Source organism: Seriola dumerili, unplaced genomic scaffold, assembly GCF_002260705.1.
Source record: "Seriola dumerili isolate Sdu_G_001 unplaced genomic scaffold, Sdu_1.0 BDQW01000236.1, whole genome shotgun sequence".
In the NCBI taxonomy this organism is placed as follows: domain Eukaryota; kingdom Metazoa; phylum Chordata; class Actinopteri; order Carangiformes; family Carangidae; genus Seriola; species Seriola dumerili.
Genome location: NW_019174491.1, coordinates 128,277 through 146,194, shown reverse-complemented (window position 1 = coordinate 146,194; position 17,918 = coordinate 128,277). Strand labels below are relative to the sequence as shown.

The window sequence follows — 17,918 nt, the reverse complement described above, 5'->3', positions numbered from 1 at the left end:
TCACAGACTAGTTCACAGACCCCATCTGTTCCCTATGTGATTAGCTTTATTCAGAACGGTTTAAAATGACCAGAATACTCTCACATTCTGTCACTGTGATATTTACAGGTGGAGGCTAATCACCAACCACCAGGAGGGACGATATTAAAGTTAGTTAGTTACTGGGTTAGTTAGTTGTAAGAACCAGTGGGTGAACTTACTCATGGACCAGAGCTTGGAGGGTGTGATGTCACTTCCTGTCTCTGAGGACCTGCTGTAAAGTGACGCAGCAGCTGAGACACTGAGAGAAATGAACTGTTGATACTGTGCAGTGGTGGAGGAGGGAACATTTCAGACATGCTGGATGTTAAGAGCTTTTCACACTGAACAGCTGACACCGTGTGTGTGTGTGTGTGTGTGTGTGTGTGTGTCTAACAGCTGCAGCAGGACTGGAGTTGTAGGTGACATGTTTGGTGTTTTTCAGTCCTAGCTTCTGTCAGGTTTTGCTTCTTCTGCAGCTTCATATTTCTCCATCATGTGATCATCAGCTCCCTGTAGAGACTGTTTCAGTATCATGACTTCTTAATACAAACATGTAATATTCTCTCTGTTCACTTTATTAGGAACAGATGAACAGTCTGTCTCTAAACTGGACTTCTGTATATTCAGAGGTGTTCCTAATATTCTGACCCTCATGTATGGAAACATGGACATAACAATAGAAACAGCTGTCAGTCTAATGTGATCTAACTAACATGAGCAGCTGTATTAGACTGTACAGGTGTACCTAATAAAGGGACTACTGAGTGTGTGGATCAGCTGATAACCATGGACCTGGATTCATGATGTTTGTTTTTCTTCTATGAAACTTCCAGAAGGTAATTTTCATTTTTTATTTTGTTGTTTAAATCCAGATGTGAAAATTCAAACCTGAACAAGTTTGAATTTTTCATCTGGTCCAAACTCTCTGAACATTTATTACCTGACTGAATTCTCAGAGTGACAGAGGGAGTCATCATATGATGACATCACATGATCATCGACACAGTGAAGTGTTTACTGACATGTTATTGATCATCTCTGTATTAATTATTTATTGAAGGTTGTCAGTGAATAATCATTTATTCATTCACAGCTGCTGTTTGACAAACTGCCCCTCAGAGAGTTAACTCCACCCGGCTCGTCTGCAGGCCGGTGACTAAATCAAGCCTCCATAGCTCAGTGTCGTCCTGCTTTAATGTTCAGTTTGTATTCCAGTGAGAAAATGATCAAACGCTCCAATAACTGAGACAAATTAAATATTCAACTCCATGTTTGTCATATACAATAAAACTCTGATGAACAGTCTGTCTTCCAGTGACGCCTCAGACTCGCACCGACAACCTCCTCCTGACTCAAGTCAACGTCAGGATGTTTCTGTCTCTTCAGTGGTAAAAATTCCCCTTTTCTCAAACAGGTTTTTTCCTTCAGTTTTTTTCGTCTCGTCCAGTGAAGAACCACAAAGAACCACAAACAAAGAACCGCAGTCCGTCCTGTTTCTGCAGAGTTCGGGTTCAGAACCTCTTCTCTTTGTCCCGCTGACGTGTTCCTGGCGTTTCCTTCAGACCTGGACTCGGTTCATTCAAACATCAGTTTATTCAGACTCTGGTCATCGTTTCTCTCAGTGATACAAACTCTGTTTTCACCAGGGGCACGCCTGAAATCTGAAGAATAAAAATCTGATGACTGGAAATGAACCACTTTGTCCAGATGAATAAATGTAATGCTCCTTGAAGCAGCTCAGCAGCTGTCACTTTGTTAAATGTGATGTCATCATAACTCCAGCTGTGGTTGGTGGTTGGTCATGTGATCATGTGATCATGTGATGTTCCTCAGGGCTCCTAAATGACAAACTATTTGATTCATTACCTTTTCTTGATCAAACTTCCTGTTTGTGTTTCTGTACATTGATTATATCTCAGACATGAAGCTGGAGATGTTTTTACACCTGAGTGAAACAATGGACAGACCCATGACTGAACCAGGTTTGTTCTTCTTCAGTCCTCAAACAGTCGCACGCCACTCGGCCTCGGCTACGACAGACGCTCCATCTCAAACTGGTGCTGATGAAATTTGGAGGCAGCAGGTGAGTTAGTGCAGTTTTTATGAGAGCGGCTGCAGCCTGAGGCTTCAGCTGAGGGTCCATGAGTCACTGTGAGGGGGGTGGAGTCGTCCGGGGGCGGTGGCTGCATCGTGGAGTCCGGCTCCGGAGACTGACGTCCATAATAAAGAGCCCAGAGCAGCGTGAGGGTGAGCGCCATTGCCAAGATCTGAGCCACGCCGATGGACACACCCAGGAAACGCAACACCTGCAGCTGCTTCGTCCCACGAATGAAACTGTAGATCTTTGGACCACAGCCCTGAGAGAGAGAGAGAGAGAGAGAGAGAGAGAGAGAGAGAGAGAGAGAGAGAGAGAAAATATTTCTGTATTACATAAAAACCTCATGTGAATGTTAACGAGGTGAAACACAGATTTATATCAGAGGCTTTTTAAAGAGACAGACTAAAAGCGCTCAGTTTCAGACTCTTTACAAACGTCTCTGATTAAATGAAAACACCTGAGTACGTGGTGTTTGTCATCCAATGAGAGTGGGTGTGTCTCACCTCTTGGTGGAGGTCACTCAGATCGTGGTAGTGGGCGTGGCGAGCGCAGCCTGGATACTGATTGGAGCAGCAGGAGTCAGGTGGCCACTCCATCTCTGTCATCTCCAGCCAATCAGTGAAGTAGATCACCCCGCAGCATTTAAACTGTCCACAGGTAAACACACCCCAGGTCACATGACTGCAGGATGTGTGTGTGTGTCTGTGTGTGTGGGTGTGTGTGTGTGTCACCTCTGTCTGGAAGCTGTTCCAGGTGTGTGTGAGCCACTGGTAACGCTGCAGGCCGTAGTTTGGCATCCGGGACTTCAGGCTGATCATATCAGAGCGTTGCACTAATGACTGAACACACACACACACACACACACACACACACAAATATAAGTAAAGTTTGTTATTGTTTCATCTTTTCATCGTCGTGCCTCTAAAAGAAATTGAATCGATCACTGAGTTACTGTTCATCAGTATCTGGTCAGTCGTGTAGCAGAGTCAGTTGTCTAGTGGTTGTTGTTGTAGTTGTTGTTGTCTAGTTGTCTAGTTGTTGGTGTTGTTGTTGTTGTCTAGTTGTCTAGTTGTTGTTGTTGTTGTTGTTGAGTTGTAGTAGTGAACACTTTTGTTTTTGTTGTTGTCTAGTTGTCTAGTTGTTGTTGTTGTTGTTGTTGTCGTCTAGTTGTCTATTTGTAGTTGTTGTTGTCTAGTTGTCTAGTTGTTGTTGTTGTTGTTGTTGTGTGTCTGTTGCTCAGTGAAACTCAGTGAAACAGGACCTAGTCTGGATGAGTCTCACATGTCTGTTTATTATTGGAGTCTGTTGTTTATAACTGAGCTCTGCAGCTGCTCACAGACTCTCCTCTGATTGGTCTGTCAGACGGCCAATCACAGAGCAGCCAAACTTTATGAAAGGGAAAGCTACCACAGAGACTCGCCCAGTGAGAGATGTTTTGATATTAATAATATATGTTATATAATAATAATAATAATAATAATAATAATAATAATAATGATAATGATATTTTTTATAATAATTTATGAGAAAAGAAAAGGTGATGATGACAGAAAAGTAAAGTCGTCATTTTATTCATTTGAATCATTTCAATATGAAACATGTTGCTGTGGCAACCACAATATCTCTAGAGTAAAGTTGTGATGTCATCATGATACTTTCAGATCAAACAGAGAATTTCAGTTACTAAAGTCTTGATGTTATCAGAATATAAATAAGCTGCAGTAATAATTAAATATTAATCAATAATAATTGATAATTGATCATTAATCTGTTGTGTCTGAACCGAACTGTTTCATTCACAGCTGATTTAAACTCTGATGTTTCTGTTTCTCACCTCGTCGTACGTCCACACAGCGCTCGCCAGCTCCACACAGAAGATCACCAGGAGACTGCCGAAGTACTGACACACACACACACACACACACACACACACACACACACACACACACGGAGGGAGAGTTAGACATACTGCAGTGTGTCCTGACTGTAAATGTTAATATATATGATAATATATAATAATATAATTAATAAACTCAGTGTTCTGAGCTTCACGCTGTGACTCAGCAGCTGCTTCACAAACAACAGGAAGAGGCGGAGCTTGTTTCTATTGTGATCTGATCTCCCAGGTGTCTCAGGGTGACTGAGGGAGGGTGGGGGCACTTCCTGTCTCTGCTGGTTTCCCATCATCCTCTCTGGGAGCCCATTCATCAAACCTCAGCTGCTCGTCTCATCTTTCAGGGACAGACTGAGGGGACAATCTTATCTCCTCTGAGGGACAATGGAGACACCTGACACCTGGCCCCGCCCACTGACAGCAGACAGGTGATGTGGCTCACAGACCAGACCCCTTCAACAGGCAGACAGACTGACCTCTGTTCTGATCTGATCTTATGGGGGAGGTGTGTTTACTGAGGAGGGGTCAGCAGGTGCAACTTTCCAGGCGAGTCCACAAACAACAGGTAACCAGGTAACCAGGTAACCAGGTAACCACTGACGTCCAGTGATGAGGGTCTGTTGTCATTATTTACATTAATGTTACTTTATATTTCCACAGTTTTAGTTACTGTAACTCTGATCACCTGACGATCATGTATCAGTCAGAGGGACCGGACCAAACCAAACCAGACCGGACCGGACCAGACCGGACCAAACCAAACCAGACCGGACAAGACCAGACCGGACTGGACCGGACAAGACCAGACCAGACCAGACCAGACCGGACCGGACCGGACAAGACCAGACCAGACCAGACCAGACCAGACCAGACCAGACCAGACCAAACCAAACCAGATCAGATCAGATCAGATCAGACCAGGAGCTGGTTTCACAGAGACAGACTTTAACAGGCAGACTTCAGACAGACTGAGTCTGAATTCATCTGCTGCAGAAACAGTTTAGTTCTTAACTATCTTAAGCCTGACTTAGGTGCAGTGAATTCTGGGTAAATGAAGTTAGTCTGGAGGTGAGGTGTGTTGAGGACGTACCCAGGACAGCAGCAGCAGGTTACATTTGAGCGTGCCGCAGTATCCCACCATGGCCACGATGATGAGGAAGCAGCAGACGGCGATGATGACGGGATGGACAGCTGGAGAATACGTGAGGACGGCCGCTTCCTCCAACCTGCAGAGACACAGTCAAGACTCTTCACTGACGTCCCGCTGCTCAGAGAGACACAGTCTGACTCCCCAGCAGGGGGTTCATACAGGGGGGGTCATACAGGGTCCTGGGCACATGTGATCATGTGATCTCTCCCTTTGTGAAGTATGTAAGAGAACCAGTCACATGACCAACATGTTGTATATATTTGATCGTAGGAATCAACAGTCGCAGTTTGTGGTCGTTTGATTTCTGAGTCAAAATCCACTAAAGATGACCTTTGGTTTGTTTGAACATATTTGAATATATTTATAAAAATAAAATCAGACTGAATCATTTCAAGATTCGGAATTTGAATAATCAGAACTGGAGCAACAACAATGAAACAAAGTGAATTTGATGTGAAACATTATCAGTGTTATTTGAAAATGTCTTCCATTAGCACCGCCTGGTGGTCGTGTTTAAAACAGCACAAGAATAATTCTGAAAACTGAAGGTTCAGTTGCCTCAAACAGAGTGGAGGTTGTTATTGAACGGATGTGAAAAATAGAAGTGAAGTAAACTTCTTTCTTTACCTTTATTAAAGAAAAGACTTGAAGGACTGAATAATTTCTCTTTATCTGTCGTCAAGTATAAAGGAGCATGAAAATCCTGAAGTGTTATAGACGCCTCATCACCACAGAAGTTCAGTATCTGAGTAAATGTCCTTTCTCTCTCAGAGATCAGGTGTCGTCACTTCCCTCCGGTCTGACTGTGTCAACTGAGCTCTGCCTCTCTGTGTGGACTCACCTGGTGTGGGCTGTCAGGGTCAGGACGGTGTTCAGGGAGTCTCTGATCCAGGCTGCCACTCCCAGCACACATGCTGACATCAGCTGGACACACACACACAAATAAACACACACAGAAATAAACACACACGGATCAGTTTCTGCTGCCTGCAAATAACATCTCGGTATGTGAAACATGTTCTCACAGACAGACGGTGGCCTACTTTCTTTAAACCTCAACTTTCACTTTAAAGACTTTAAACTTCACTGTAAACTTTAACTTTAAACTTTAAAATTTAAACTTTAAACTTTAACATTAAACTTTCACTTTAAACTTTAACATTACTTTCTGTGTTAACTTTAACTTTCACTGCAGCCTCATCAAAGTGAGAGAGATGTTGAACCACAGAGAGAGCGGACTGACTTGCAGCTCTTAGTTCAGGTCATTTATCTGAACATGACAAACTTGAGTTTTACTTTTATTTGCAGCGCATAGCAAAAAGTTCTGTTTACATAATGAAGCTGTGACTCTGCTGTGGTCCACGGTTTGAACCCATTATCAGCACATCACAAAAAACAGGTCTTGATATCATGAATTGATCACACAATGACAGCTGAAAGTATAAATCACTGTTTCATTTGTTAGACTGAATAAAATGTGAATTCATGCTGTTTCTCATGTGATATTATTTGTGAAATCATGTGCATGTATCACATTTCACACAAATACTTCTCAACATGTGATAAATATGTTTTTTAAAAATCAGCTGAAGTGATCATTTTGTCTAAACTGTGTGCTTTATGTCAGAGACTAAGATCATATGTGGGCTACTTCCTGTTTCACATGTACATGTCACAAAACCACTTGAGCCTGTTCATGAGTTCATGTGTAGAATGACACGTCAGGTTGTTTGATCACGTGTCTGTGTAAATATTTCATTTTTCTATGATGAACATGTGGTGACTGCAGCGTGTGTGTGAAGCCGGTGTGTGTGGGTGAAGCTGGTGTGTGTGGGTGAAGCCGGTGTGTGTGGGTGAAGCTGGTGTGTGTGTGTGTGAAGCCGGTGTGGTTGGGTGAAGCCGGTGTGTGTGGGTGAAGCCGGCCTCGGGTCTATGTAGACCCAGGTCCTGTGGTGCAGCTCGGACTTCCTCACCCAGAACAGCAGGTTGAGCGCGTACAGCAGACATCGCAGACACCTCACCGCGTCCTCCCGAGCCATCCCGACCGCAGCTCCGCCGTCCTGTTCATCTGAGCCCGGGGCACCATGGCAACATGCTCACTGCAAACACAACACGGAGCCCGGGGAGAGGTCTGCGGGAATTATCGCTCATTAGACGGGAGCCTCTTCTCAGAAACCTCCGGACATAAAAGCGGCATTCCGCGGCCACGACTCCCTCTCGGCTCTCGGCGTCTTGTTTTAGCAGCTCGGGTTGATCCGTGACAAGCTCCAGGAAACTTTCACAACAGGTGGTTTCTCACTTTCCTCAGCCCCGCCGGGATGATGGAGTGCGCGGAGCTGCGCGCAGCGGCGGCGCTGACATTTCCAAATCAATCATCACTCACTTAGCGGGACAGCACAGAGACCAGATCCTGGATCAGGTTCAGACCACTTCACTGGTTCACACACAAAAACCCGCGGTTTATGTTCGTTCTCATCCAAAAGCTTCAAACTCAAACTCAGCTGAACAACACAAAAACAAAACCACAGAACAACGAACATCCAGCGGTCTGCGGTAAACCTCCGACGCGACCTGTGGAGCTCAAGTCCGGGGAGCTGCTGCAGCTGTAGCCGGAGCCCGGAGCAGTGTGGAGGGGGTGGTCCTGTCCCGTCCCGTCTTCTTCCTCACTAAATAAATGCGTGCAGCAGCAGCAGCAGCAGCAGCAGCCGCTCCCTCCCTGCCTCCCCCGCCCGGGTCCTGGGGGAGGACAGAGGAATGTGTCCGCCTCCAGCCGCAGAGCCGCCGGGTCAGCAGGCCGACACACTGCTGCTGTGTTGGGGAGGATGAAGCTGCAGACACGTGGAGGCCTCTGCTGGCAGCACGGGCCCCAACAGGAGGAATATAACACCACTACATCACAGCTGTTCATGTTCACTTACTTTTGGCCATATAGTCTGTCTATAGTGTAGTTCATGTCCACATACTTCTGGCCATAGGTATATGGACAAAACTTCTATATGTCTACCACTTTGTGTCCACATATTTCTGGTATAAAGTATGCGATATAGACAGATTGACAACATGGCCAAAACTATGTGGACACAAACTAATAGATAAATTGAATATATGGCCAAAACAATCCTGACACAAACCATTAGATTAGATTAGGACAGAGCTATACTTTAGACTATATTGCCAAAAGTATGTGGACTCAAAGTATTACCTCACAGCCATTTACGTCCACATACTTCTGGCCATATAGTCTAAAGTATAGCTCTGTCCACATACTTCTGACCATAAGTATGTTGACAAAATTACTGTTGTCTACCGCTTTGTGTCCAAATATGTTTGTTATAAAGTATGTAGTATAGACAGACTGACTATATGGCCAAAAGTCTATGGACACCTATCTATCTATCTATCTATCTATCTATCTATCTTTCTATAAGATGGTTTTATTAAAATATATGTTTGCAGATGTGTCTAATTTATGTTTACTTAAATCCCTTATGTTTGTTAAGGTGCATTTCATTTGTCGGCCCACTTTACCTGATGATGTCATACAGGAGCGTGTTGAGTACCAGGTGGTATAGGTCCACAGTTAAGTTGCAGCAGACAGAATATTTTTCATTCCTCTGGATAAAAGAGTCTGAGGAATCTGACGATGTTTCCAAACCAGCTGTAAGTGTCATTAAAGAGCCACAGGGTTTTTTCACATCAGAGGGTTTATCAGATGTTCTGACGCACATGTCATTGTCACTAAAATGGCTCCTTTAAAAAAAAACCAAACAAAAATTATATAATAGATCGTTTTAAAATGATGCAAAAGTGTCACTGTTGGTATGACGCTTTCAGGGAGAAAATACAGTTTATCTGGGAACAGTCAGTTTGTTTTGTGAATGTACACAATGAAAATAATAGAAATAAACTTCATAAAATTGAGACATTTCATAACTTTTTGATAAATTTCATCAGCTTGCAATTAAATAACTGAATAAATTAAATACAGGTTTAAATAAACATAACAACAGAGTTTGTATAGTTTAAGATCTATTTGAACGTGAATATCCAAATATAGCCAATGTTTTTTTGTCTTTTATATTTTTGTCCTCTGGTCCTTTTTCACGGTAGTCTTTAGGCAGAACCTCAGGAGCACGTCACACTGTATTTCATGTGTATGTGCCAAATAAACCTTTAAATATCGAATTTTTCTAAATATTTTTCATGGCAAATCTTGTTTGTTTGATGTTATAAAAAATATGTGGATTTGCAATATAATGTATAAATAATCTAAATAAAATAATCTGGGTTTGATTTGGGGGGATTTTAAACAAGAGAAATAATCTGGATACGGTTTGAACTCCAATTCCCATGATGCGTCTGTTCTGAAGACGCAAATCAACGCCCGCGTATGTTTCAACCAATCAGAACACAGGCAGCCGGTTGCGTCACGCTCACTGACCTCAGATTGTCGGGGTATTTTTTTCTGAGAGAGACAGCGACTGACGGCGCCATATTGAAAGAGGAAAATTGCTCCATAAAACGTGTAAAACTTCAAATTTGCCGCCATGCTGTACCTGGAGGATTACCTCGAGAGTGAGTATGGGACTGCAACAAAGCGATGGGGTTATTGTTGGGGTGTTTTGTGCGTTAAATGTGTGTTATTTGCCGGCCTGTGCGGTTCCGGCCGTTAGCCTAGCCGTGCTAGCAAGTAACGGCGTCTTCTTATTCTGGCAGTGATCGAGCAGCTACCCATGGATCTCCGCGACAGGTTTACGGAAATGAGGGAGATGGACCTGCAGGTTCAGAGTACGTACAGCCCGCCGGCAACGGCAGTCACACAGCCGGTAACACACCGAGGACAGACACGTTTAACACACACACAGCGTTTCATTCAGGCACATTACAACATAATTTAACCTTAGAGTCTGTTTAGTTAGCACACGAGTTAGCAGCAGCCGGCTATCAAGAGCTAACCGCCTGAACCTGCGTTTATTGACTGATTAACAGCTGTTTACATCAGTGTTACACCTGCTCTATAACAGCCAGCTTTATTGTCATGCAAACATTTTAGTTACATTTTAACCCAGACCTTTTAAATTTTAAAGTCGTTGTAAAATAAAGAAATGTAGATTTATTTACTCATTTATTTTCAGGGACAGTGTCACTGTAATTGTCAGCTGTTGTCATTTTTATTAAATGTTTAATCAGCAAGTAAAACGACAATAAAACGAAATTAAATTAGGTGACAAAGCTGGGAGGGAGTAAGGCAACAGCATGCAGAGTAGGACATGTAAACAGAAGGCAGTGAAAACATGACAATATGATATCACATCACATTATACAGGTAAAACCAGAAGAAACAGAAAAATCAAATGAGAGCAAACAAAAAAAACATGCAGTAACAAGGTGTGATAGTGGATTTATTTATTTATCCTGTAGTTACGATTTATTTTTGTTGTTTAAATATGAAGACTTGTGAAAATGTATACTCTTTTTAATTATAATATCATATCATGACATGCAATATCATCAATGATGTTATGTAGTTGGTGAGGATCAGCTGACCTGAGTCTATAATAAACAGGTAACAAAGTGAGTTTTGACAAGCCGCTGAATATAGAGCATAAAATAGTTTCCTAAAAAGAAGTTACCCCCTGGTTCTGTGCTTGCATAAGTAGCTGATTTTTGTTTTCTGAAGTCTGTGCGACAGTTTCTATGTTAAGTCTTTTTTTCTGTCCTCGTCCTGTTACAGATGCCACAGATCAGCTGGAGCAGAAAGTGATCGAGTTCTTCGTCAACGCGAAGAAGAACAAACCTGAGTGGAGAGAAGAGCAGATGGAGGTCATTAAAAAGGTCAGAAAACTTCTGAAACCAGAGTTCACTGTTTCTCATTTCACCAAATATGTTCAAGAGGAAACACAAGATGATCATAGTGACAAATGTAGGTCGTCTTCCTCCTGATGGCTGAGCTCTGGTTCCGCAGCTGGTGTCTGACCTGTAGTTTCTGAGAAGCTGATGTGTTACAGTTGATTTAGTGGATTATTGGTATTTACAATAATACTATGTACAATAAATTAATAAACATTGACTGAATATATTAAGATTCAGGGAAAACAAGAAGCTGATGAATTATTGCTCTTTTTATTGTGTTTTTTTCTTTAAATGAGACCTGCACGAAAAAAAACATTTCAGTCCATAACATGACTAAGACATCCAGTAGCTCAGTATTTGTTCTGTCATATTATGATGTTCAGATTTCTTGAAAAATAGTTTTTTTTTAATAAGGGTTAGAAACTGTTTAAATAAGTATGTGGTTGATTTGTTTAAACTCCGTTTCAGGATTATTACAAAGCTCTGGAAGATGCAGATGAGAAAGTCCAGCTGGCCAATCAGATTTATGACCTGGTGAGTTACAGGTAGTTAAAGAAGGGGGGTGGGGGGTGGGGTGGGGGTGATGGAGTCAGAATTAATTCACTGGTTTAACAAAATGAGCCTTTAAAAAGCTGAAGGACATGTTCTCTCTCTGTCCTGATGAGTGTTTTTAATTATTCATTCATCTCTCTCCAGGTGGACCGTCACCTGCGGAAACTGGACCAGGAACTGGCCAAGTTTAAGATGGAGCTGGAGGCCGACAACGCCGGCATCACCGAGATCCTGGAGAGACGTAAGTCACTCAGACCGACAGGTTTTCAAATCACCTGTGAACACAGTGACATTCACTTCCTGATGTTTCTTATTCTTCATTGTTCTTAATCTTTTCTGACAAACATGAAGACAAGGATGTTTTTTTTTTCTCTCTTCAGGATCTTTAGAGATGGACAGTCCGTCTCAGCCCGTCAACAACCATCATGTCCACTCTCACACCACAGCTGAGAGTAAGTACCAGCTGATCAGTGTCAGAACCAATACTTTATTGATCAGCCAGTTGATACAGACATCAAATACAGTTTCATCGTCAGTGTCAATTTTAAAATAAATTTTACATTCACAGCTGTTAGCTACACAGCATCATCAGTTTGACTCAGTGAAGTTTACTAGTTTACATTTGGAAAGAAGACATAATTGATAAAGGGATCAGTATCAGAGGAAAAGTCAGATCAGTGCCTCGCTGGTTTTTACAGTATTTTAAAGTTTTCATTTTGCAGAAGGTTGAGACAGTTCAGGGGACAGTCCTGCATCTGACTTCACAGCAGACCTCTGACCTGTTACTTTATGTGTTTGGATCATTAACAGTAAAGAATAAGAGAAGAATATTAGAGATGTTTGAATTTCTTTATAAACATGGTCTCAGTTACAGTTTGTCACCACAGAGCTCACTACACACTACAGATCTGAGTCAGGATTCTCTGATAAACACTTATCGACCTTTAAACTGTTGAAGTCTGTTTATGGAATAATAAATATATAATCATCAGGTTTTTTTTAACTCTCATAGTTGTTGTGTCAGTGTGAGTTGTTGTCTTGGCAACAACACTTCTGAGGAGAGTCTGTTTTTAAACACGTTGTCGTCTTTGTTGTCACAGAGAGGAAGTACAGCGCTCCGACTCACCACACTACAGAACATGTTCCAGAGAAGAAGTTCAAATCTGAAGCTCTGCTGTCCACACTCACATCAGACGCCTCCAAGGAGAACACACCAGGTAACGGCACAGACGCTTCACCTTAACAGACTCTCCTCCCCCTGTGTATTTGTCAACTGTCTGTCTGACTGTCTGCCCCCTGCAGGCTGCCGTACCAACAGCACTTCCTCGTCCACCAACAACGTGTACAGTGTGAACTCCTCTCAGCCTCTGGCCTCCTACAACCTGAGCTCTCTACCTGCGGGGCCCGGGGCCGGAGCCGGGGCCATCACCATGGCAGCTGCTCAGGCTGTACAGGCCACAGCACAGGTCAGAAACACACTCAGCTCTCAGGTTATTCTGGTCGCTGTCCTAAGGCTTTCACTTCAGTGTCGAGTCCAACTGTCCAACACTTTTATATGACAGTGGACAAAAGCTGGCAACACTGTTTTTATGACTTTGAAGCACTTTGATGTTTCAGGTGTTTGTTTGATCCTGTTTGTTTATTCCACCAGATACAGGAAGTCATTCATGCACAGACTGTCCTAATGTCATACTAACGTGCTGAAGAGCTGGTTAACATTGAAGTTAATGTAAAGATCCTAACAGCTGAAGAGAGGTGTAACTCTGTTGTTCTTTGTGATGATTGTTGTGTGTTCAGATGAAGGAGGGCAGGAGGACGTCCAGTCTGAAGGCGAGTTACGAGGCCATCAAGAACAACGACTTCCAGCTGGGCAGAGAGTTCTCTCTGTCCCGGGACAACACTGGATACTCCTCCTCTGCTCTGGCCTCCACCCTCACTCAGACCTTCACCCCCACCACTGCCTCCGACTCCAGGGGGCGCAAGTCCAAGTAAGACCTCCATCCTCCTGTACTGTCTTCAGCATGTGATACAGATGTTCAACTAACACTGTTTTTATAAATGTGTGACAGAGTTTAACAGTAATAATAATAATGATGTATAAAAATAATGAGCAGTGACGGACTACATGTATTAAACATGTTGAGCTGGTCTGTGTCTGTAGATGTTTAAATCACTGATCTAATCTTCTTTTGTTTCCAGGAGCAGCATCAAGTCTTCCAACCATCAGTCATCTTCATCGTCCTCCTCTTCCTCACTGTCATCATGCTCCTCATCATCAGCGTTGGCTCAGGAGCTTTCCCAGCAGGCCTCAGCGCTACCTGAGGCTGAGGCCAACAGCCAGGTGGACTGGACCTACGACCCCAACGAGCCCCGATACTGCATCTGTAACCAGGTACACACACACACACACACACACACACACACACACACACGAACAATTTCACATATTTGAAGCAGGTGATGCCTCTGTCTCTTCACCTGTCAACATAAATGACAGCTCTGTGAGAACTCCCCTCTTTTCTCTCTTGGTTCAGTCCCCAGCTCCTTGTGTATAAAAGCAGTTGAAGAAGAGAAGCTGCTGAGAAATCTCAAATCAGTTTCTTTGGTATAAAAGAACTGGAACATACATTTAAACTCCGCCCCCTTTTATCCATCCATACACCTGGTCACAGGTGACAGTGTCAGTTTCAAGAAGTTAAAAGACAGTTTGTGTGGATTCAGTGTCTGATTAGTTTGATGATGATTTTAACAACTGAAACTGTTTCCCAGGTTTCTTATGGAGAGATGGTCGGCTGTGATAATACAGATGTGAGTATCATGTTCTCAGTTTGTGTGAATATATGACCCAGTGATTAGAGCATAATGATGTTTATTGATAACTTAGTTTAGAAGTTGTTTATGTATTTTTGGTAAACCTACAGTGATGTCACATTTCTCAGAGTTAAAGTTTTTGTTCAACACAAACTTCAGAGTTTTAATTTTTAGTTACAAGTTACATTTTGTTTATTTGAGAAACTAGAACCAGAAAATGTATTTTTCTTGACGACCAAATAAAAAATGAGTTGGTTGATAAAGTTGTTGAATTTTCTATTAACTGATTAACAGTCATTAGTTTGTTTGATTGTCTCAACTTTTGTTTACAGGACCAAAACATCTGGTTGGTTTAGAGTGAATTCATATGTTTTTTTTCTGATCGATTGATTAGTCTAGTCTGTGTATTGATCTGTGATCTTCCCTCCTCAGTGTCCAATCGAGTGGTTCCACTACGGCTGCGTCGGGCTGACGGAGGCTCCGAAGGGGAAGTGGTACTGTCCTCAGTGTACGGCCGCCATGAAGAGAAGAGGCAGCCGCCACAAATAGACTCATCACTGTGCGTCCGCCATGTTGGATTTTAACCTCCAGATCGTCCTCGTAAAACACATCAACCAACACACTGCAGAAAGACAGAGGTCAATGGGCTGCTCACACACTCAGCAGCTGACAGATTAAAAACTTAGTGCCAACAGAAACGGATCAAAGCCACAGGAAGAAAAATCTTCTGAGTTCTGAGATTAAAATCAAAAATCATCCCTCAAAACACATGAAGCCTGAAAAACTACAGTCATGGATCCGTCTTTATTCTCAGAATTAAGATTTAAATCTCAACATTTAGACTTTAAATCTGTCTTTATTAAGTCTAACTTTATTCATCCTGATTTATTTGATCAGTTAAAGTCAGAAGTCTGAAAATGTAAATTCTGTGTTTCAGTGTTGAGGTTAATCTCATGACTCGGATGTTTTTGTTTCATCGTTAGTTCATTGACAGTCTGAAGCTTCGCTCAGATCGACACTAAAAACTCAAACTCTGAAAATATCAACAAACTCGACCTCGTATTGAACCTGATGAAAACAAGTGAAACCTGCAGTTTCCATGTGATTTACAGTCGGAGTTGACTTGAATTTAAAATCTGATGATGACGATGACGACGACGATGACAGACACGTTCTGATCTTCACCTGACAAACGAAGAAGAAACTTGAACTAAAACAGAATCTGATGTTCTGTGCAGGATTACGTTTTTTTAATGGGACAGTTGAAGTTTGTCCGTTATGTCAGCTGACTGATGTAGACCACACACACACAGCTCACCTGGTCAGGAGAGAGGTCAGAGGTCAACCTGTCAGGGTCAGGTCATGGATTTAAAAATAGTCTGACTGGAGGAGGAGGAGACTTTAGTCTGCTATGAAAAGCAGATCAGCTCTGAGTTTCATCTGTGGAACATCTGGAAAAGTCACATCATCGGAGTTAATGAAGAATTATATCTTAATCTCATAATTTAACGTTTTTAAAGTTAAGTTTTTTGTTTGTTGATGTTTCATTTTTTTCACTGAATTCTTATTTAAATGTCAAGATTAATAATGGATTATTTAAATTTTTTGTCATCCTTTTTGATCATATTTAGTCATTAAAATAATAACACAAGTCAGGCTTTTGTTATTCTGACTAAAATAAGTCTGACTTTATTTAAACTAATTTTGACTTTTTTCTGACTGATATCTCAGATTTTGATAATCCCAATTTTATTTGATAATCCTGACTTTATTTTATCAGATTTTTTCACTGATCTGAAAACACAAATCCAGACTTTATAAATTCTGATTTAAAGTAATAAACTTTAAATCAGAATTTATAAAGTCTGGATCTAGTCTTGATTTAGAATTTTATTGTGAAAGTCTGACTAGTTTCTCTTGATGAGGACGTTCTTAAATTCTGACTTTATAAACACACATTTCTTTTTTCTCTCTGTCTTTAAAGTCCAGATTTTCTCTTTAATCTTGGAGCTGATTTTTTTTTTCATGTGGCTCTGCTCCTCTTCCCAAAAACAAGAACTACAAATGAACGAACTTCTGGACTACAACTACAGAAGCCCGACTGAGACTTTTAACAAGATAAAAACTGAAGCAGAGAAACAGCTGATCTCTGACCTCTGTCAACAAGTTTCCAGAATGTACAGAACAAAGCTGAAACCTGTGTGTGTGCGTGCGTGCACGTCTGCGTGTGTGTGTCTGTCTGCGTGTGTCTGTGTCTGCGTGTGTGTGTGCGCGTGTGTGTGTGTGCGTGCGTGCGTGTGTGTGTGTCTGCGTGTGTGTGTGTGTCTGCGTGTGTGTGTGTCTGCGTGTGTGTGTGTGTCTGCGTGTGTGTGTGTCTGCGTGTGTGTGTGTGTCTGCGTGTGTGTGTGTCTGCGTGTGTGTGTGTGTCTGCGTGTGTGTGTGTCTGCGTGTGTGTGTGTGTCTGCGTGTGTGTGTGTCTGCGTGTGTGTGTGTGTCTGCGTGTGTGTGTGTCTGCGTGTGTGTGTGTGTCTGCGTGTGTGTGTGTCTGCGTGTGTGTGTGTGTCTGCGTGTGTGTGTGTCTGCGTGTGTGTGTGTGTCTGCGTGTGTGTGTGTCTGCGTGTGTGTGTGTGTCTGCGTGTGTGTGTGTCTGCGTGTGTGTGTGTGTCTGCGTGTGTGTGTGTGTCTGTGCGTGTGTCTGTGTCTGCGCGGACGGGGGGGTTGTTGCGAGGGATGTTTAAAAGCCGCTGTGTGTGTGTCTGTGTGTGTGTCTGTGTCTGCGCTGACGGTGTGTTTGTTTCCAGGGATGTTTAAAAAAAAAAAAAAAGCCCAATAAAGCTCCAGATGTTTTGGTAAGTCTGTGATTAAAACTGTTTTCATATTTTTCCTCCTGAACAACAAAATCACTTTATGACTCGTCTTTTTCATCAATGAATCTGCTGATCATTTAATTGATCAATGATTTTATCTGTTTGATTCGAGGTGCCAAACAAAAAGCTTGACATGTCATTATCCACTGAGGAAGACCATGAGCCTGTGGTTGAAAGCTAGTAGCACCTTGAGTTCAGACAGCTAGTGCATTAATGAGGGATGGAAGTGAGTATGCCACCGTCTCAGTGTCGTCAGATAATCTGTAATTCATCTGAAATTAAAAAGGAAAAAATCTGTTTTAAAACTAAAAACTAGTCAGAAATGCTGTTTTTGTTTTGTTGATTCCTTTTATCATTTTGTTTGAAACCAAAAACTGAATTTACACAGTTTTATTTTTGATTCTAAATCAGAAAGGAAGAACAAAATGTGGTGTGTGGTCCGAGGTGACGTCTTCAGGTCCGACTGACAGAAACCCAGAGGTTCAGATTTACAGTAGCATCGAACACCGGCTGAAAATAACTGAACAATTAATTATCACGAGTTCAGTTCAGACCTGGTTCAGGTCCCTGAGGATCTAAACCAGTTTGAACAGGTTTCAGTCTTTAGGTTGAGATGGACAGTGAAACAGTCCTGATCAGTGCAGCAGCCACATGTGACCAGCAGGGGGCTCT

At 42.3% G+C, this 17,918-nt stretch overlaps 2 protein-coding genes across 2 annotated transcripts; one reads left to right on the top strand and one right to left on the bottom strand.

The window, feature by feature from the left end:
* Positions 1-1,893: 1,893 nt before the first annotated feature.
* tspan12 (tetraspanin 12) lies at positions 1,894-7,792 on the bottom strand. Its single transcript, XM_022755859.1, has 7 exons — positions 7,137-7,792; positions 6,005-6,087; positions 5,104-5,239; positions 3,954-4,019; positions 2,851-2,958; positions 2,623-2,766; positions 1,894-2,378 (listed from the first exon to the last, which is right to left on the bottom strand). Exons 1-7 carry the CDS (start codon positions 7,200-7,202, stop codon positions 2,052-2,054), a joined length of 930 nt encoding a protein of 309 aa, XP_022611580.1. The 5' UTR covers positions 7,203-7,792; the 3' UTR covers positions 1,894-2,051.
* Positions 7,793-9,627: 1,835 nt separating this feature from the next.
* On the top strand, positions 9,628-15,957 carry ing3 (inhibitor of growth family member 3). The gene is made up of 12 exons (XM_022755822.1): positions 9,628-9,738; positions 9,880-9,951; positions 10,898-10,998; positions 11,485-11,550; positions 11,713-11,809; positions 11,949-12,020; positions 12,669-12,785; positions 12,871-13,034; positions 13,366-13,556; positions 13,768-13,960; positions 14,338-14,376; positions 14,812-15,957. The coding sequence occupies exons 1-12, from the start codon at positions 9,711-9,713 to the stop codon at positions 14,926-14,928; spliced, it is 1,257 nt and encodes a 418-aa protein (XP_022611543.1). The 5' UTR covers positions 9,628-9,710; the 3' UTR covers positions 14,929-15,957.
* The last annotated feature ends 1,961 nt before the right edge of the window (positions 15,958-17,918 follow it).